This window comes from Mycteria americana, chromosome 3 (genome assembly GCF_035582795.1).
Source record: "Mycteria americana isolate JAX WOST 10 ecotype Jacksonville Zoo and Gardens chromosome 3, USCA_MyAme_1.0, whole genome shotgun sequence".
Taxonomy (NCBI): Eukaryota; Metazoa; Chordata; class Aves; order Ciconiiformes; family Ciconiidae; genus Mycteria; species Mycteria americana.
In genome coordinates, this window is record NC_134367.1 from 94,566,263 (window position 1) to 94,587,106 (window position 20,844).

General features: G+C 51.1%; 2 protein-coding genes across 5 annotated transcripts in view; one reads left to right on the forward strand and one right to left on the reverse strand.

Annotated features, from left to right (window-relative positions):
- On the reverse strand, positions 1-17,940 carry AARS2 (alanyl-tRNA synthetase 2, mitochondrial). The gene is made up of 22 exons (XM_075496189.1): positions 17,609-17,940; positions 17,106-17,294; positions 16,280-16,425; positions 15,287-15,481; positions 14,606-14,750; positions 14,012-14,157; positions 13,597-13,705; positions 12,945-12,983; positions 12,086-12,197; positions 11,405-11,532; positions 10,519-10,669; positions 8,521-8,690; positions 7,408-7,521; positions 6,853-6,993; positions 6,084-6,221; positions 5,575-5,684; positions 4,342-4,450; positions 2,701-2,823; positions 2,165-2,275; positions 1,218-1,301; positions 968-1,078; positions 1-574 (listed from the first exon to the last, which is right to left on the reverse strand). The coding sequence occupies exons 1-22, from the start codon at positions 17,825-17,827 to the stop codon at positions 410-412; spliced, it is 2,955 nt and encodes a 984-aa protein (XP_075352304.1). The 5' UTR covers positions 17,828-17,940; the 3' UTR covers positions 1-409.
- The window catches only part of RNF8 (ring finger protein 8), a 12,323-nt gene continuing 9,398 nt past the window's right edge, over positions 17,920-20,844 (forward strand). For 2 of the 4 annotated variants that reach the window (XM_075496192.1, XM_075496190.1), the window contains exon 1: positions 17,929-18,199. In XM_075496192.1, coding sequence (XP_075352307.1) covers positions 18,110-18,199 — 90 coding nt within the window. In that variant the 5' untranslated portion in view covers positions 17,929-18,109. Of the gene's footprint in view, positions 18,200-19,949; positions 20,098-20,442; positions 20,464-20,844 lie in introns of those variants that run through there. The other 2 variants (XM_075496191.1, XM_075496193.1) reach the window with 2 other exon arrangements.

Genomic DNA, 20,844 nt, shown 5'->3' on the forward strand with positions numbered 1-20,844 from the left:
TCAGAGGATCAAACACTCTCTACCATTTAATGGCTTTAGGATAACACTGTGCCATCTCCCCATGCTCTCATGGGGCCTCTCGGTGCTGGTCTTGTGGCAAGAACTGCACTGTTCCAGAAGAAGTAGGATCTGCTGCTGCAACTGGTGCTTTTTCTGAGGCTCAATCCCCGTATGTCCATGCTGAGAACAGGCAGCATTGTTCTGTCAGTGGGATCCGGAGCAGGGTCTCTGCTGATCCCTGATGGCCAGAAGCCAAATGCTCCAATGCAGTGGTTGCAGCAATGTTCAGTGTGGGAGCTGCTAAACCTTTCAGATCAGCAGAGTATAACACATGCTCTGCGTCAAGTGTCCACATAGCTTGCAGCTGGGCTGCATACAGCTGTCCTGCCACCAAAGCATCACAGTTATTTCAGAGTTTACTTTGAGCAAATTCCAGTGCAGTAGTCAGGGCTCCCTGCATGCCCTTGGCATTTCCACTGCCCTTAGCGACGACAGGAGAGCCTCCTGCCTTCCCTTCCATCTGTGTACAGACAGCCACGGCCCAGTCAGCAGCGGAGAACGTGGGGAGGCAATTCTGGGGAAGAGACACAGAGCAAAGTAATTTGGACTGTGGGGCACTCTGCAGTCTGGAGGAAGAAAGGTAGCAACATTCTCTCCTTACCCAGCCTGCGCCTTCACTAACCCAAGGCAGTCATGACTGGGAGGACCGCAAAGACTGAGCTTACATGTTAATGCTGTGTCCTGCCCCTGGGCAAACACGGCCTGGAGGATCCAGGGATATCTGTGCCCAGCAAAGACTGAAAGCATATCTGGTCCCAGTATGGTCATCTCAGGTCCTACCCCTGTGTGACTAACCACCAACACTGGGCAGAATCCCAGGAAAAGCCTCAACTGGGAACTGCTGAGCAGTGGGTCCAGTCCCCCTTTGCAGGCAGGTTCCCCGTGTCTCTACCAGGGTTCTGCTTACCTTGGACACCTGACAGGCACAGAGCACCTCACCGGAAACCTGAGGGCTGAGCAGCAGGACTGATGTGCCAGGAGACTTGTCACACAGCTGGTTCACTACCTTCATTAGGATCTAGGACAAGCAGGGAGAAGAGGGGTCAGGCTACAGCGAAAGAAACTGGCATGCAGCAGAAAACGTGCCCAGCAGCTCCCTCCTACTGTATGCAGCACCTGAGGTACTGCTGGGCCAACAAGTAATGTGGATTACTCACAGAGAGGGAGTCAGCTGGGACGGTATCAATGATGATAGGCTGGCTGCAGTGTTTTGCTAGTAGGCTTTGTGCCTTCTCTTCAGCCTGGAGGAGGAAACACACGGCACTTGAGGGGCTACAGGTGGCACAGGGTGGGCTGGATGGGGATATATGTATGCAACATATGTACATAGGGAACGGAAGTGCTGCTCTGTGGGATAGAGGGGGGATGTACATTAGCAGAAGTAAGACCAGCAGACTGAAATCTCTACGTGAAGACCTGTACAACCCTCCTTCCTCAAAGGCAAGCAGAGATGAACCCCTTTCAAAAGTGGAATAGACAGTAACCTGATCGGTGTCTCCTGGACCTATGCATCGCCACATGTCTCAGGCAGGCTCCTGTGGCAAGATGCTCCTACTTTAAGAAAAGAATAGTTCTTGCTGAGAACACTAAGTCACAAATAAGCATTTCCAAAGGGCTTTTAATATAATCATGCAAATAGGCAAGACACGAATGCAGTGGGAAGCCAGAGCAATATCCATATGGCTGGGAGAAAGGCTCTGTCCTGCCACTGTCTTACTGCGTGACCTTGTAAAGCCCATTTTCAGGGCCATCTCATCTTCCCCACTTATAAACAGCAGTGACGCCTATCCACTTATTGGTGTTTGCCAGAAGTGCTGATATGGGGCTCTCCATCCTCACAGGCAGAGACACACGGGGATTCCGCAGGTGCCAAAAACCCAGTCACTCATTCACTGCATTTTAAGTGATGGTCCTGGTTAACGCCAGCGAAATCAACCCAACAGAGGGCTTGTGTTGCACCATGTGCTATTACACGTGCTTTCTTCTGCCTTCTAATGGCACCCTAGTGACTGAGTGGCTGTGAAGTGACAGAGACACCAGGTCCACCGGTGTATGCCACAGTGCTATCAGCAGGCTGCAAGTGAGTGTGCTGCTGCCACAGTACCTGCTGCATCTCCAGTTTCTTGATGGCCGTGTTGGCTGCTCGCTGTAGTGCTTTGAGGATGGTCTGTAGTTCTTTTCTTTGCCACTGGGGCATTGCAGTGCTAGCCACCACCTGCAAGACAATTTGCTGTGTAAATACACTAAACTGTACCTGGAAATAAACTGCTAGTTCTCTGGGAGGTCAGGCTGGAGCCTGGCCTCTTCCCAGACCCTCCTATACTCCTATGTGATCAGGCCAGCCAGTCACTGTGGCATGTAGCTTTCTCTTTTCAGCTGGGCATCTAAAGCCTGGGAACCCTTTTTCACTGTTTTACCCTCTCCACCACTGTCTTCTCTCACATTCCCTCTGGCAGCATGTCATCTGCAATGGAGGCACCTAGACACCGGTTGAAATCTTTGCGACCAAAGTGGCACCAGCAGGTAGCAACATGCCCTTGCTATTGACCATGGTAAGGTGTGAACCAAGGGAAGAAGTCATGTGCCTCAAGTGTATAGAGCCCATGCTGGGATCTTTCTGTACAGGAATGTAATCCTTACTTTGGTCAACTGGCCCACTTCTTTGGACAGCTTCTGCATCTCAGGAATAGAAGTGCTCCTCTGCTTCATTCGTAGGGAGACAGAGTCCACTTCCATAGCCAAGCACTGGCCTGCTTCCCGGGCCTGGAGAGAAGGAGGGAGAGAAAGCTTCAAATGCAGCTATAGAAAGAATGAATGGGGATGGAGAAAGCGGGGAGGCAGTAGGGTCATAACCACCGAAGTACTGCTCAGGATCCAGTGGGAAGACACCTACAGACAGAGGCTTTAAGAACAACTGTTCCCAAAAGACTCTGGCATAGAACGTTCCTCTCTAGATTTGCAACCAACACTAGATGGTCACACCCAGGGGACCAAGCTGTCGTGCATTTATGTTTCCTCAGTATCTCACACCAAATCATCATGATTTCAATGAGAAAAGCTTGGGAGCTCCGTTTACTTCTTAGCGCTCTTTTTTCACTGGCAAATGCAATCTTGAAACTAATGACTGAAGAAACAAAAGAAACACTAAAACTAAAGAAAACTCATTAGCTATTCAAGCACATTTCCTGAGGACCAGTTCAGCTGGTCTTGGTGCATTTCTTACTGCTTTCCCCAACACCAATGCTACCGTTAATAAAAGAGCTAATCCAAGCTTTTCTCACCAGTGAAAATCCTTATGGTTTGGAGCATTTCCTCTCTGCCAGATTTCTGTGCCCATGATGGTCCTGCTAGACTTTAGACCAGGACAGCAGAGAGTATATAAGAAAAGCTGTGGACAGTGAGGACTGCTCTGCCTAGCTAGGACACACATCCCTTGTTTCAAGTCACTCCCTCATGCCTGCAGTCTCCCTTGTCTGATTAACACATGCACACAGCTCCTCTCAGGGGCTCTCCAGGTCAGCACTTCCAGCAAAGCATGCAGATGTGCCCTGCAGCTTTTCATTCCTCTGCACCAAGAAAAGCCTTGCTAGGGACGCAGATGTACAGGGGACAGCCAGCCAAAAAGCAACAGATTTGCAGGGGTGGGCTTTGCCTTTAGTCTTCCCAGATCCACTGACAGTGAGTCACTCTACTCTGACTGCAGCCTTAAAGGAAGTGGGCAAGGTTGCAGGGCCCCTGACACTTCCAGATATTCAAAGGACAGAGCAATCTCAGGGACACAGTAACAGGTTGCTTACTTTTTACACAGACCCATCCAGATCAGAACCACAGTTTAGCAGGAAAAAGACAAAGAAAAGAAGCAAAAGGGCTGTAAGAATGAGGCCAGAGCCCTGTAACCATAAAGCGCAAATCCAATTATGATAGGCAGGAGGTGAGACCAAAGCACAAAGGATCACACCTTTAAATACTTACCTGGGGACTGAAATTTATAGTCTAGAGACTTCCTGATATTTTGTGCCAAGTTCTTATCTTGGAAAAGGGGGTCTGAGGGGGAAGAATGAAGGTCAAGGAGACAGGAGACTAGGATGGGGGGAGTGGAGGTAAATAGTGAGGTACAACAGCAGAGCTGGGTGCAGGTGTGAAGGAGGAAGCCAGATCAGGCATAGCAGGGAGCCTCCAGCCAAAGCAGGGGGAAGCTAATTGTCTAAGCAGAAGCCTACAAAGTTGGGTCCTTCTGGCATTGCCTTGACACAGCAGAAATCTCAGTTCCCCCTTTTTTACCTGTTTGGCTTGTCCCCCTGTCACTGCAATGACACGGCTAATCCCTTTAACAAGCTGACGCTCACTGATGATGGCCAGATCTTCCACAGCTCCCGTTTGTAGAAGGTGCCTGCAAAGTCAGTAGGGAACAGGAAAGAAAACAAGCTGCTCTCTGGGAACAGAAATCAGGAAGCCTGCTTTCCTTTTAGACAAGTCTCAGGTCCAGCAGCCCCTCCCCAATCCCAACAGCTTCAATCCTTTCCCGTCCCTAAAATCCTGATGGCACCCTGTCAGGCAAGAGACAGCAGAGTTGAGGTTACTCCAGAGGAACCTCTCTGCTACCTGCCCAGCAGGCTGCTGTCAAATGGCGCATAACAGCCAAGTTCTGCCTTGCTTTCCTCTCCTTTCCTTCAGCAGTGGGATGAATTGGGATTTTTCTCTTCTACTCAGCTGCTACTGAACCTTGTAGAAAGTAAGATTTTTCCTCCAACTACACCACTCTCTTGTCAGGCCAGCTCACAGACTGGCCAGTAGACTCCAGTCACAGGGTAGCTGTGCAGTCACAGGGCACTGACAACCTTCCCTTTCCTTCTTGGTTATTCAACGCTGGATATGAAAACAACTACAGTGTCTCAGGTTCTCTTACAAGTAATAATTTCAGACAGCTTCACAAGAATTGATCATCTCTACTCCCATGCAGTTTCTTGTCCCACTACTCCCACATGAATGATCTCATGACTAGAAACTTGCTCATTTTCAGCTGTATCTGCTCAAAGGCCAATTTGTTCCTGGGTTTTTTTTTTGTCAGCATTGTCCTAAGATTGATTAGCTCTTCTTTGACTCTCATTACTGCTAAAAGCAGAAGAGGGCAAAGATAATTAAAATAATCAGAGTGGTCTCAAGATCTCACAACGGTCTCAGAGTCTCCTGCTGGGTCCCTAGCCCTCCTGCAACCCCAAAGCCAAAGCCCTGTTGTGACAGGCCACACACCCCCTTCCCACACTCTCCTGGCACCCTGTGGCTTCCAGGTTGGTTTCAGACTATGAAGCAAGGAAAAATGCTTTACATTTCACTACAGTTTTCTCACCCTGGGACTTCCAAAGCTTTGTAACTAGCTCACCCTGTCCTCACGAGATACTTCCGGTGAGGAAACTTAGTTGCACAGGGACAGGGAGTGGAGCTTGCAAGAATGTCTCTACCTCAGCCACCAGTGCCCACAAACACACCTTCTGACTGCAAGTAAAAGTCACTTACGTCCCACAGCAGAGCTCCACAGAGGTCTGCATTGCAGCCTCAGAGTCACAGGTCAGCACGCTCTCCACAGGGACCCCCAGAGATACTATCCTCACTGGATCTGGATACCCCTGACAGAGGAGACAGGGATCAGCAGCTAACAACATGGTCCTTCAGGGGCACTTACAGACTAACTACATGGCTTCAGGTGTCTGCCTCATTTTTCCCCTATTCTAGAGTAGCCTCAGAGTCAGGGGCAGCACTGTTTCTCCCCCACAACCAGCCACCATGGGGAGAAAGAAACAATTGGGTGACACTACAAGCTTTTGGTCCAAAGAAATAAGCAGAAAGCCTATGCATCACCAGCCTCTATGTTTTACAACACAGTGCTCCTGAGATCTCATCTCTGTCCTATTTCCCTTCCTGAGTTTTGGGAGTCAGAAACCTGTTGTGCCAACATCTCTTGTGACCCAGATGATTCCTGCTGAAGGAAAAGGCTCATGAAGATGTGTGCTGCCATCTTGTCATACCTCATCCACTGCACGGAGTCCCTGAACTCTTCTTGCCAGCGTAAGGGGGACCTCAGCCATATGCACAACCTCATTTCGTTTGATCACATCCTGGACCACTTGCTCCACTTGCTGCAGCTGCTCCACAGTCACAGGGCCCTGAGAAAGTAAATCAGCTACCTCATGGAGAAGCCTCCTGAGAGGTACAGAACAAAGGAGGGAGAACTGTGGCAGGGCCCCCAGGCAACTCAGCCTGGGCACACCACTCTCCCCTTGTGTGTCATCTTCCCTATTTGTAAAAGGGAATTGTGTGCATCATGACCCTCCCACTCCATCCTCCCATGAGGGATAAGGATTTTTGATCCAAGAGCAAACTCTTCAAGAGAGATGCTGCAATGAATGACAGGTTACCAGGGCCAGTGCTCAGCCTGACCCAACAGCTTTCAGTTCCCACCCGGATGACCAGCACAGATATCCGATATGTGCCACAGCCAAGCTGGTGAATCTCTCAAAGACCCCTTTACACTACTCAGGTCAGACCCATGACCACTGGTCTTGCTAAGTCCTTTCCCTTCTGACCCCCATTCATCCCCTCAGCAAGCCCCACTCAGAGGCAGGTCAATGCAAAGCAGAGCCAGTCATGTTCAGAGGGCCAAGTTTCATTGCTCAGATAAAACATGACCTGCTTCTAAAGGAGTGATTACAGTGAGAGGACAAAAATCCCTGGAGAGAAGGCCAGTACTGGGATGTTGGTACTGCTGAGAACAAGAAAACAGAAGTCCAGAGTCACCTTGGTATCAAAGTCAAAGCGCAGCTGCTCTGCTGTCACATGGGACCCTCGTTGCTCTGTGTTGTTACCCAGGACGTGGCGGAGTGCAAAGTTCAGCAGGTGGGTAGCGGTGTGGTTCGTCATGCAGGCCAGCCGCTGGGCCTGAAAGCATAGACAAGTTGGCAGGGAGTGCTGGTTCTCCACAGCTCGGGGGAGCAGGGGATGGCATGAAAAGATAAGGGAAAGGCTGCATGTGAGGGGTTGTGAGAAGATGGAGGGGAAAAACAACGGGTAGCATGGCTGTCAGATGAATTTATGTCAGAGGGCGGATTTAACTTCTTTTCCCATGGGATCACTTCTGTAAAACAGCAAAGGGTAGCCTGGATACTTCCAGACAGACCAATAGCTCACAGAAGATTACAGAGTTACTCGTGAGGTCTCCTTCCCACTGCACATCACAATGAAGAGCAGTCTCAGGAATACAAGGGACAAGGCTCTGCTGTGCCCAGGTTACCTGGGACATCACAAGACTCTCAAGGCAAGGCTAAGAAAAGGTTAAGAGCAGTGAGTTATCACCTCATCCACAAAGAGCTGCACTTGGTCCCCAGCACGCAGGGTTTCCACAGCAGTGACTTCATGGATCACGTAACCACCGCAGAGACGAACTGATTCTACAGGGAAGAGTATGTCCTGAGCAAAGAGAGACAGAAGGATGAGTTAGGACACAGGGAACATCCAAAGACCTGTACTAGGTGCCTGCTTGATCCGACTAGGAAATATAACCCCCACTGATCTCTAAAAGACAGGGATGGGGTGGGAAAAGCAGGGACTAACTTACTGCCAATGTAACCAGAGTGCCTCAGGCCTTCCCTGCATCCAGCCGCTCACTGCACAACATGTTGAGGCTGTCAGCTTGCAGCGGAGGGGCAGCAACACCACCCATGCTGATGAATTTTCCTTAAAAGGATGCTTGTCCATGAGAAAATGGACAGCAGCTGCCAAGACACTTGTCTTGGGCATCCAAGGTGCCATTTCTGCCTCAGTGGGCTGGCAAGAGAAACTTGATCCCTGCTTCAGCTTAAGGAGAAGTGCTGAGCAAAGCACTATCACAGTCTGCAAGGCTAAAAAGGCAGTATCAGTGCTCAGGGCTGATTCTCAAGAGCTGGAACGTGGGAAGGAGAAAAATCTGCCCCTCATGTAACTTCCCAGGAGCGGGTGAAAGTTATCCCTCTGGCAAGGTTGAAGATCATGCTGCAGAGGTGGAGGTCCTCCCTGATGCTTTTGGGAGGGATAAGAGTTTTTGCACTGGGTTTCAAGTTGGGCACTACTTGCAGTCATCCAGGACTGGCCAGAGACAAGTTACTCAGCTTGTGGGCTCTCTGATCGATTGCCTTCTCTCTGCATTGCAACCCCAGCTGGCAAGAGTGCAGCACATTAAAGAAGACTTTCCAGCATTCTCGAGCAAGAAGAAATTGCAAAGGGCTGAGAAAGACAACCAGAGCAGCAGGTCCACCTCTGTGAAGTTACTGCTACTTCTCCCTCACTCCACCAACCCCGAGGCAAAGCTAAGGGAACTGTCAAGAGTCAGGAGCTTGCAAATTAACACAGTAAAACAGCCCATCACTTGGGGAAGTCTGCCTGGCCTCAGTATCCACGGCAGCCTTGCGTTCAGGCACCAAAGGGTCTCACCTGCTGTCCTAAACGTATCATGTAGCCTCGGTCAGAGGCTTGCCCGCCCTGCTCTGCATAGAAGTTAGTCCTGTCCAAGATGACACCACAGCGTTGCCCTGCCCCAACCTCCTTCTGGAGAGACTGATCTCTGTACAGCATCAGGATGGTGGCCTGGCATGGGCTGAACTCTGTCAGGGAGAAGAACATGGCAGCAATTAGTACATACACTCTGTCAGATTGCAACATGAAAGGAGGGGTCACTTCCCCCTGCCAACCCTGCCAACACCCAGTCTATGCTGAAAGCTGGCACTTTCCATTGCCTCGGTAGGAGAGGAACAGCTATTGGCAGAAAGGACAAAGGATCTGTTATTTGGAACCACATCACCCCTCACTTACCTAGTGACAGACCTGCTGAGTAGCAGGTAACCAGGCTGGGATGCCCAATCTGGCTGCACATGAGCCCGATGGAGCAAGATGTGGCACATACATGCCTGCATCTTGCTACGCTGCATGCTTGGCCAACCTGACTGCTTTCTATGAAGAGATGACTGGCTTGGTGGACAAGGGAAGACAGGGATGTCACCTTTCTTGATGTAGCAAGTTTCTGACATGCTCTCCTGTTGCCTCCTTGAAGCCAAACTTGGGTGACATGGACTGGGCAGGTGGACCATAAGGTGGGTGTATAACTGTCCGGGCAGCTGACCCCACAGAGAATTGCTCAACAGTTTAACGTTCAACTGATATTCAGTTACCAGTAGAGCTACTTGGTGGCTGATATTAGGGCCCAAACCATTTAACATCTTCATTAATGACTATCCATGACAAGATGGGATGTACCCATATCCTGCTTGTGTATGGCAATAGGTTTGTGGGGACTGGTTGATATATTGAAGAGTGGGGCTGCTTTTCAGAGGCATCTCAGCAGGCTACAGAAATGGACTGACAGAAACCTTGGGGTCCTCAGGAGCAAGCTGAACACAAGTCAGCAGGGTACCCTTGCAGCAAGGAAGACTGCCTGCCTGCTGGGCTGTATGAACACAAACATAGCCAGCAGGTCAAGGAAAGTGGTTATTCCCTCCTGTTTAGCACTTGTGAGACTACACGTAGAGTACAGGAAATTCTGGTGGTACGCAAGCAAAAAAACTTTTCACACTAAGCGTGATAAAGAACTGGAACAGGGCACAGACAGGCTGTGGGATCTCTGTCCTTAAAGGTACTGAAAACTGAAATGGACAAGGCTCTGAGCAACCTGATCTGACTGTGAAGCTGATGTTCCTTTGATCAAGGGATCCAGAGATCCCCTCCAACCTCAATCATTCCATGATTCAGTGACCGAGGAGGTGGGACAATGCTAGCTTGGAGATTCCAGCCAGTGTTGCTGCTGGGTTTTTTTCCCCTCCATTATGCTCTTGCTGTAGTATATATAGTTTGAATTGCCTCACTTGCTGCTTAATGTGGGTTGCCCCTAGCACACCGGGTAAGAGGGAGCTGGCTGTACACAGCTATCTCTAATTCTTTGTGACAGCCACACCACCTCTTACTCTCTGTGGTTTAGATTTACGCTTTCCCTAGAGCATCAGCAACCCCAGTAATCCTAAATGATAAAAAGCCTGCACTGGCATCTAGTGGTCTGCTGAAGAAACAGCAAGTGCACTGTTTTAAAACACCACCTAAAGTCCTCGCATAATTATTCTTCATTCTCCCTAGCACTCACACCCAGAAGCCTAATGGCTGGGGACAGACTTTCTAGCAGAAATCAACAGTCCCTGCTTCACCACTGCACAGTAATACCAACCCACAGTCACAGCCTTCCTGGAGACACACTAACAGCAATAAGAAAAGCACCTACTGTGGGATGAGGTATAGGGGCAGAGAAGATGCAGCAGCAAGGTGGACAGGTTTGAACCACAAAGTACATGTTCTGCATGCATGAGGTTAGGCAGTAAAAGCAGCCTTGTGAAGGATTCCAGCACCCTGAGACACAGCTCGCCTTCTAGGTGGGACCTGGCCACTTACCGTACTGCCCGTGCTGCCCAAGCGTGTAGGCATACTTCAGAGAATCATCGGTAGCAGGCACGTTGTTGCTCCGCAGCTGAGCCAGCGAGTGCACATCAAGGCGCGTGTTTGTGTCCTCCGGCTGTCCTGCCTGTGGGCCACCAGCCTTCCGCTACAGCGGAGCAAAGGCAGTTAGATGGGAGGCACCTGGGGGCACTCAAACTGATAACTGGAGCTATAAGACTAGGAACAACTTCTTCCACCTTCCTGGAAAAGGCTTGTTTAGATCCAGGCTGACGGAGGCTACTGCTAAACCAACCCCATTCCTCCAAACCACACGAGCACTCAATACCACCCTGTGCTAGCCTTGAGGCAGGCCATAAGCAACAGCTAACACAACCCTCCCAGCACAGCTCGCTGTGTAGCTATGAAACTTCCAGGCCATTAAAGCTCAGGAGAGCAAGGCCTTGAACTGATTACTGCACAGGGTGGGCAGTGCGAGTCTTCCAGCACTACAGAGACTGAGGAGATTTTGTAAACTTCATAAATCACTTGCTGTTTGGGCTAAGCTGGTTCTGCTTTGTGTGAGGAGTTGGGCTACATGACTGACAGAGGACACTCCTAACCTATTAATTCTACGATAACCTCTACTCTAGCAACAGTCAGTATCATAAAACACTTGCACTGATCTGCAGAGAATCACCAGCCAGTACTTCTCAGTTCCACACCCACAAGCAAAGGCATTGTGACCCCACTGCTGTTTCAGATCCACTTCCCCTTCAGGGAAAAGGCACATGGTCCTGTGGTGCATCCAAAGAGCCCCAGTAGTGAAACGAATTCTGCCTCCATGTTCACAGGAGAGAGGGAAGGCTCTGAATTATTCTGACAACGTGAGTCTCCATCCTACCTTTGCATCTTCCAGAGCAAGTTTGTCAAAAGCAGCTGAGTCCAAACTGATTCCCTTTTCTTCAAGCATCAAGTCAATCAGATCCAGAGGGAATCCCAAATTCCCATAGAGAGACCAGGCTACTTCAGCTGTAGGACAAAAGGAAGGACATGAACTCTGTGTGAACACAGAAAGCAAAGGCATCTCGAGATTTGCTTGGATGAGACCAATCTAGTGTGTGCCTTGGTAACTGGATTCAACTGTGTCGTGTGCAGCTGCACTGGTAATGGCGAAGGGAAGAGAAGCCATGCCGGTTATTCTTGTATGGGACTGAGTACTAATGATCCCCGGCAGCCCCATCCCTGCTAAAATTCAGTGCAGCATATCTAGACAGGCAGCTGCTCTGGTTGGATCCTGAGCTCCTCCTTTCAGCTGTGTCTTGTAAGGACCCAGTTAATTAGTCAATAAAGCAGCAAGGGAATGTTTCTAACTTTCCTGGTGCCTAGTTTGTTGTGAGAACAAAGTACTAGAAAACAACTGCAATCTGAAGAAAGGAGCAACATCTGCTCCTCTGCCCGGGGGCTAGAAGTCACTGAAAACATGTGGGAGAGGCAGACATCCACCATAGTTTTGACTGGAATGCTTGTGAGGGCCTGGATCAAACCATCTTTAAGTGCAGCTTGTCAGAGGAGGGAGACTTACCTGGGAAATTTGTGGAGGGCTCCATCTGCTGCACTGTCTGCTCAATGATGCGCCTCCCACGCTCGAGGGAGGACAGGAAAGCTGCCTCGTTCTCATTGATGATATCCATGATCTGCCCAAGGATCAGAAGAAGGGTTAGCCACAACACCTCAGGGAGTTCCCCAGCTCAGCTCTGCCCTGCTACCACTGGGCTCCCTGCTTCAGTCAGCTCAAAGCACATCAAGCAGGTGTCTAACCGGGGTGTCGTGTCTGCTTGAACCAGCCTTTTTGTTCTGTAAGTATCCATCACAACAGGGCTCCGATACAATACTAAACCGTGCCAAAGTCATTGTGCCTCCTATCACCACTCCTGTCAAGGAAATATTGACCCTCCACCTGGGGAAGGCCGGAGGCTGACAAATGCTCCCTGTCAGACATTCATGTCTGTGACCCAATTAAAATTGCATGGCTGGAACAGCCAGAGAAATAGCTTGTCACAGTTGCTGTCAGCAGAAGCAAGCCAGGACTAGCCTTAAATCACCCATCCACTTTGGACAAAAGGTACCCAGGCTAGGACAGGCTGTACTTGCACTCAACAGAAGAGCTACCGTAGCTTTTTTAGAACAACAGCTGCCTTGTGTACCAGGACAAGCAGTCCCTGGTAAAGATCTAGTAGAGCTCCCACAAGGAAATCTGCCACAGATACTTCTCATGCCCAGGATACAAACATGTTCCCAGCACATCTCAGCCCACCCATGAGAACATGGTTATGGAGGAGGCTATGCAAACTTCTCCAGCTAAGTCCCAAGGGAGGGCTGACTTCTGCCCCTGAGAGCAGTGGCTCACAAAGATAATGAGACAGGTTTTCTACATTGCTCACCTGGTCTGCATTCTTCGTCAGCTCTGGATAGGCATCTCCCTGTGGAATGAGCCTCAGTTAGTGATAATATCCTCAGCATCTTCCTCAAGGGATCTCACAGCATTCCACAAGCATTATAGAGGTTTCTCAGGCAGGTGAGTGTGAAGGGAGCCCCAGTGCACAGCCCCAGGGACAAAAGCACAGGGAAGAATCACACATGGACTTACAGCTGCCATCTCCTGGCTACCTCTGTGTGACCCACCTCTCCTAGCCCCTGAACAGCACCTCTTGACAAACACATCCATTCACAATAGGAAGAAAGCATTGTCTTTTAGGATGCTGTAGTACTCACAGGGACCAATTTCAGATGGCTTTAACCAGATATGACAGCTTGGAAGCCACGGCCCTCAGCAAACAACAACGTGCACTTGCATACACTTGCACGCACACTTGTGCTGACTGTACCGCTGGTCACACTAGGCCCCCTCCCTCCCATCACAAATAATCAGGAGACAAGAGATTTTTACTGCTGTGAAGCATAGCACCAGATACACCCTCCTGGAGCTCCTTTACATCCAAGATTGTCTCCTGACAGTGTACAGGAAAGGGACATGGGGCTGAATAGGACATGTGTGATACTCTTTTTCCCTCCAAGGCAGCAGTTTTTACTCACCAGCACTTCCACTACAGTAGGCACCAGAGAGGCCAGGAGCCCAGGTGGAGCGTGAAGGACTTCAGAGCAAAAGCGGACAGCCCTGCGCAGGATCCGACGCAGCACCAGTCTGAAAGCAGAGCCAGATTCCCCAGGCAGCCATGTGAGCATCCCTGCCCAGCTCCCACATCCAGCACACCCCCAACACAGCTCCTCTGGCCTGATCTATCGACACAGGCCAGCTGCTCTCCACACTCTACACCCATCCAAGAATAAGCCTGCAGATCGGAACTTCTTCCAGGCTCTCACCTTCCTGCCTCCCCAAAGCTCATGCAATCCCTATCTTGGGCTCACTCCAGAACCTTGCCCTCTGGATCTCCATATTCCTTTCTAGACCTAACTCCCTCCACCCCATGCCATTTCCTTATGTCCTTACTCTGCTCCAGAGAGGCCTGGGTAGATGCCATCAGTGATGCACACACACAAGGTGCGCACATGATCTGCCACCACACGGTAGGCCATATTCACACGCCCAACATCAGCATCTCCGACCAGACCTTGGTATCTGGGCCCCCCGCAGCCCTAAAAGAGAAAGTAAGGAGATAGATCAGCAGAAATTAATGGCTGCAGAATGAAAAGTTTCAATGCAAGAGGCAGCCAGCTACACTTGACATTATGCTTCTCAACTGCCTCCGAACCTTGTGCATCTAAGATGTACTCATTAAATCCTTCCAGAGCATTATATACCAAGAATTCTGTACCTAAGACAGGTCAGCCAATGCCCTGGCACTGAGGAATTTAAGAAACTTCGCAGAAAAAACGGATCAGCAGTGCTGATATCCCAGCAGACTTCCAACCTGGAATTCTTGCCAGTTTCCCTAGAATGGTGCTCTGGACCTGGCTGGATATACCTCCTGTCTCAAAATACCGCACAGTAACGTGTAGAGAAGGCTGTACTATGGTACCAGGCAAGCAGTCTGCATTCAAGGAGCTTTTGCTTAGCTGTGACTCTGAGCAGAAGCACCATCACCTTGTGAATGGCATCCAAGATGGGAGTGAAGAGATCTGTGTCGTAGTTGGAGCGTTTGTTCTGCAGAACTGTCACCAGCCTTTCCAGGCCCATTCCTGTATCCACGTGGTGCTGCGGCAAGGGAAGCAGATTCCCCTCCACCTCTCTGTCAGCCGGCCAGGAAAAATAAAAGGCAAAAGAGAAGCAAGGGTCAGTTCAGGGCCAAAGAAAAGGAGCAGGTGAGTCAAAGAGAATGGGAGAGTGACAGGGGATGGAAACAGCAGGTTACACAACAAAAGGAAGCTCAGGGACAAGACTAACAGCAGCCTGCCTCAGCACTGTCAGGTAGCCAGGATCTGACCATCAGATAGTCAGGATAGACTGTAACGTATAGAAAAAGGCCTTCCCTGAACAGGGGCCCAAGGCCTTCTCCTCCTTCTGCAGGTTTCTCTGGGCCACCGCAGACCTCAAGAGACCTCTGGGATGCAGCAGTGAGGGAGAATAGGCAGCAGAGGCTGAAGGATGACAAGACAAATAAAGCAAAGGGGACCAAGAGCCACACTGGACACATCTCCACAGCTTCCCTCTTGCTCCTGTACTGCCACCTCCTGCAAAGCAGTGAGATGTCTGAGAATATACATGTATGATTTTGGAGTTAGACAAGGGGGAAAGGGTCTGGAGTTCAAACCAGATGCCTGGTACCTGCTATACTGCATGAAGACCAGATTCCAGATCTCCACTACATCGGGGCTGCCCTGGTTCACCAGTGCCGCAGCATTTCTGCCACCACCCACGTGGTCATAGTGGATCTCTGTGCAAGGACCGCAGGGACCTGTGTCCCCCATCTCCCAGAAGTTGTCCTTCAATGGAAAAGGAAGCACGTGACTGGCAGGCACCCTGGAAAGGCAAACAGAGATGGCAGCGCTGGGACATGCACAGAAAGCACATAGTAGCCTAGATCACAGAGAAAGATGGAAGGGAGGAATCCTTTCTGACTACTACAAACTCAATAACCAAACACATTAGGATTCCTTTGCTTCTGTTCACACAGAATTACTCTCCTTAGCAGGAACAAGCTGGACCAAACCAGACAGGATCCTACTCACTGCCTAGAATGGCTGGCAAACTCAGTCTGGCTCCTGCTGATGGAGACAGGCTCTCCACTGGGTCTGTGGAGCTGCCTTCCTCCCTGGAGGGAATTCCAGCGGAGCTAAGACCTGATCACAATGGACAAGGCTGAACACCAACAGTGGCACAGAGCTGGCTGCCTTGGGTCCAAAGCCTACATACAGCCTCTGGAACGAGTTCCCAAAGCACAGCAGTGCTCTCTGCAATGGCTTCATCCTCACACTGAAGCAGCCATTGCTACCTTTCAGAGGAGAATGTACTCTCTGTAGCTCGCGATGGAGAGGAAGCAAAGGATCAGAGGTCCTTTACACGCTTCATCCAGGCCACACAGTTTTAGGTACACAGCCCCTCAGACTGATAACATCTGAGAAACAGCTTAAAGGTCAAGTGCCCCAGAGCACTCAGGGCCCAGATGACTTTTAACAGCCCAAACCAGAAATAAAATGAGTTTAAAACAAAACTTTTGGCCCCTACATTTGATTGCCATCAACTAAAGAGCAAATGGGAGACTATAGAGACTGAAGTGTCAGCACCTGCTGCTCAGAACCTCTTCTCTAACACACTTACCCCAGGCGGAGCCATACGTCCCTGCACTCCTCATCTGCGCTCAGCCCCAACGAGGAATCTCCACCAAAATAAGTGACGTAGAGACGATCTCTGGGGATCTCGTAGACTTCTGTCAAGAGCTCCCAGGCCATGCTACATGCCTCCTCCTGAGCAGGCAGGGAACATAAACGAAGCACAGTAATCCAGCATACATAGTGATGCAGGAAGGCTCTTTAGAATGGGAGTCAAACACCAAATAAGTTAATTTCTGCTGCTCTTTCCCTTTCCAATTTTAAGGCGTATTGCAAAAAGCAGGATGAGGGTCAGGTGAGTGAGACAGCTCACTGTTGCCTGAGGAAAACTGACATTCCTAAATTGTTGGGAGACCTTCAGGATCACAGCATGGTCTACACCCACGTGCTTACCAGCAGAGTTACACAGATTACTTTCTTTCCAAGGAAAAAAAGTATTCACTAGCAAAGCAACTAGCATCTTTTATCTTTCTTCCCTTTTCAAACTTTCTAGTGACAAGTACCAAACGAACTGGAAACCTCTTTTCACCATATTAAACGGTCAACACCGGCATACATACAGAGGACTGTGATTTGTATGTGTTGTTCACAGCTTTGAAAGGCAAGCACTCTGAGAGTCTGCAGGGCACATTTAGTGATTCAGCACACCAGCTGACTACCTCTGCTCCAGGCCACGGATCTCCCAAGAAGCAATTTGGAGCTTACCAAAATGCCTCCTGCAGACAGTCCTATGGCACTACGGCACAGAACTACAGCACCACTCTGCAAGAAAGGCAGCATTTGCCCCTGGAGAGGGTTCACTCCTATCACCTCACCTTAAAGTAATCCCCAAAGGACCAGTTCCCCAGCATCTCGAAGAACGTGTGATGGTAAGTATCTCGGCCCACATCCTCCAAGTCGTTGTGCTTCCCTCCCGCACGCACACACTTCTGGCTGTTCACCACCCGCCGGTGCTGTGCCAGCTCGCTCCGGGGGTGCACCGTGCCCAGGAAAACGGGCTTGAACTAGAAGCCAAAGCAGAGACATCCGCTATTGCTAGATGCCACCCGGCGCTGGGGGCTCTGCCCGGGGCTCCCAAAACAAGGATGCGGTGCAGTGAGAGGCGACCGGGAGGGCAGCGGCGCGGCAAGCCCACGCGGGAGCCCTCCCACCGCAGGAGACCTCCGTGAAAGGGGTCACCCAGGGACGGCCCGCGCTCCTCCGAGGACGCGGAGGCCCCGGAAAGGCGGTGGAGGGAGGGCACCCGCGGGGGCGGGCCGCAGGCGGGGGAGAGCCGGAGCCTCGAGCCGGACGCAGGCCGCGGAGGCGGGGGCAGCACCTGGTTCATGCCCGCGTTGACGAAGAGGAGGCGCGGGTCGCCGCGGGGCCGCACCGGGGCCGAGGGCAAGCGGCGGTGGCCGTGGCGCTCCTGGAAGAAGCGGAGGAAGGCGGCGCGGACCTGCCCCGCCGGCGGGCAGCCGGCAGCCCCGCGGCGGGGGCTGCAGCGCCACGGCACCGCCAGCAGCAGCCGCCGCCGCAGCCGGCCGGCCGCCGCCATAGTGGCCGAGGGCGGAAGGCGTCGCGGCGGCTTCTGGAAGGGGCGGGGAGAAGGGCGGCGGCGGCGGGAGGGGCCGGCGGGACACGGACATCGGTGCCGGTTACTGAGGGGACGACCGCAACCGCCCTCGCCGCCTCCTCGAGCGCATGCGCGGCCTCTTCTCCCGCTCCGGGTTCGACTAGCCGGGCTGCTGGGCGGTGCGCGGCCCCGACGCCGTCTCTCGCCTCGCGAGAGCGCCGCCGCCGCCGCGATTGCTCCTGCCTGTCGCGGCGGGCGGACGCCATGGCGGCGCGCGGGGCTTCGCGCCTGGCCTGGTGCCTCCGCCGGGTCGGGGCCAGCGGCGACTGGCTCCTGCTGGAGGCCGGCACCCAGGTGAGCCGCGCCGGGACGGGACGGGCTGGGCTGGGGCTGGGCTGGACTCCCCGCGGGCTCCGGCCCCTCAAGGGGGCGGCCGAGGTACGGCCCTCGGTGCCGCCCGGGGCGGGGGGGCGTTACCGGCATCGCGGCCTGCTCCTCCCCGGGCCCCCGCGGGGCAGGGGCGAGCGGCCCTCGGTGTGCTTTGTTCCGGAGCCTCGTTCTTCCTTAACGCGCTTCCTAGGAGAGGAAAGCCCCGCCCCGCCCCGCCCCGTCCCGGTTAACGAGCAGCGGCTGTTAGTCGCGGTTCGGAGGAGCCGGCCGCTCGCCCCGGTGCACGCCCGGCCTCCTCGGCGGGCGGCTCGGTGGGGCGCTGCCCGGCGCTCCCTCCCGCAGGCACAGAGGCGGGGAGCAGCGGCCGGCGGCGGGCGAGGGAGCGGAGAGCGGGGGTGAGAGAGAGCAGGCCTTGGGGTCCAGTCTGCCAAGGCTTCGGTTGTTAATCTTTTGTAACACGGCCTCGCGTTTGAATAGGAGTTGTTTGCGTGACAGTCAGGTAAGTGGGGGGCAGGGACATCCTTAGCCTAATTAACAAGGTGATGCTTTGGCGAGGTTAACTACATAACGTGTTTGAGCTTTGTGGCGTAAGTTATTCAGGTGTAAACGAGGTTTTAAATCTGTTCCAGTCATGTTTCGGTATGGTACAGGAATAACCCTTTTTCCGTGATCGTGTTTTTTAATCGAAAAGCCCAAATGACTCCTTGCACTCTTTCCCTTAAACCCCGTGGGCAAACGCATGCATTGAGGATGGGATGCTGTGAGAGGATTGCCGTCATAGTGGTCGAAATCAGGCGGTTAGGTGTTGTGGGTTCGTGCCGTACCTTATTCCTTTGTGCTTACGCATTGCAAAAGGTACCCCTCTTAACTCATCTTTTAGTGCTAAGCAACTCTTCAAGCAGACGTATAGTTTTGTTGCTCTCCCATCACGGATTTGAAGCCGTGAGGTGTGTAGGTATGCTCAGTGAAGGACTTGAGTTAATATATCCGCAAAGCGTGCAGCCAGGGCTCTGCTAATTGTGCAGAGAATCTCGTTCAAGGTGTTATTGCTCTGACTGTCTGCACAGCGCTACATTCCTTGTCACAGGCAACAGGGGGACTGATGGCATCCTGGTACTGCAGGCTTGCCAGCTCACACGCTGGTGCGTTAGGACAAACTGCTTTCACTGGGGATTTAAATGTCAGTGCCAAACTGCACTGCTGAGGCATGGGGATGTGCTGTGCTCTGCCAGTACTGCTGTGGGCAGCAGCGGACTCCAGCAGGTGAGTGGTAATGTCTCAGCCCCCTGCCCCAGTTTGCTCAAGGAGCTTGATCAAGGGGAAGTTTCGTGACTGGCCCCTCTTGGTCTAGCTTGTCTTAGTGCGTGGGGCCACACGGACGTGTGTCACCAGGCACTAAGAATTGTTCACATGGGTTAGGCATTTCTGTTGCAACTGCAGGGACAGGTGCAAAGCTGAGTTTATAACTGAATCTGCCCGAGTGTCTGTACTTCTTACATATGCAATCCATGTTGACAAAACACTAATATGTCTGAAGCATTTAAGAGGTAGGAGTTAAACATGGTTAAGTTTGCTTTCATGGTCTTAGTTTGCTTCCTTGCATTTAGTTATGACATGGGAGTCAGAGTTCTTGCTTTCAACGTGAGGTGAGACCTGCTCAGGTAACGTGTAGTGAATGAATTTTTGTTGACTGCAGCATCTTGCCATCTTGTAGGAATTGGAAGGTGTGATGCAAATGAGTTGGGATTGCCGGAGAAAAGAAGGGCAGCCTTTGTCTAAGGCTACATTGGATCCATGCAGTTGTCTAATGATGTGATGAGCTGACTGAAAACTTGTACAACGCACAGATGAATAAGAAAAGTGTGTGTGATTATCAGATCTTGCAAAGGAGGCAGCGGAGGGAGGGAGAGCAGAGTTGTGCTTTAAGTGGCAGCCTGCAGTTAGATCAGATTTAATAAGATACTTTGAAACAGTACAATTAAATAATGTGCCTTCTTCCAAAGATGCTATTAGAGTCTAATCAGATTATTTAGATCACTTTCACTACTGGTTATGAACTGCATGTAGCTTAGTTTCTGAGACTTAAGATTGATAGTGTGATTTACAAAAGTATTGCGCATTTAGGGCACGGTTACATGTGCATTTTAATAGCAATTTTCTGGGCTATTTTTTCCTGCGTCTTTCCTGTTTACAGACAGTTGAACAGATGCAACTAGCAAAAGAAGAAGGTAAGAAGTAATCTTGAGACCCACAAACAATTGTACTGGTTTGAAGAAATGGTGTTTAGTTAGGTAATGAATAAGGTGGGACATGGATTGAGAGCAGCTTTGCTGCTGATGAAGATTTCCGTGAAACCAAGGCTGTAACCTGCCTTAGAGCAATCAAATTTTCCTCAGTGGGAGAGAAAGACAATACTTCAAAGTTTGTAGGTTTCCATTTTCTATCTACTCTTGAATTTAAATGCAAAAAAACCCCTATATTATCCTGAACTCTTTGGAAATAGCTATAAATGCTAATCTAGATAGATTTCTTCTGTACTTGAATTGAAACCATATAAACTGAATTTACTGTGTCGTTGCTGATTGCAGTTACTAAACTACTTTATTTTT

Coding starts and splice junctions, on each gene's coding strand:
- AARS2 (XM_075496189.1), bottom strand. CDS start 17,827: ATGGCGGCGGCCGGCCGGCTGCGGCGGCGGCTGCTGCTGGCGGTGCCG. Junction 16,426..17,105: donor CCTTTGGGGATTACTTTAAG/GTGAGGTGATAG, acceptor CTGCCTGCTCAG/GAGGAGGCATGTAGCATGGC. Junction 11,533..12,085: donor GCCCTCCACAAATTTCCCAG/GTAAGTCTCCCT, acceptor TTTGTCCTACAG/CTGAAGTAGCCTGGTCTCTC.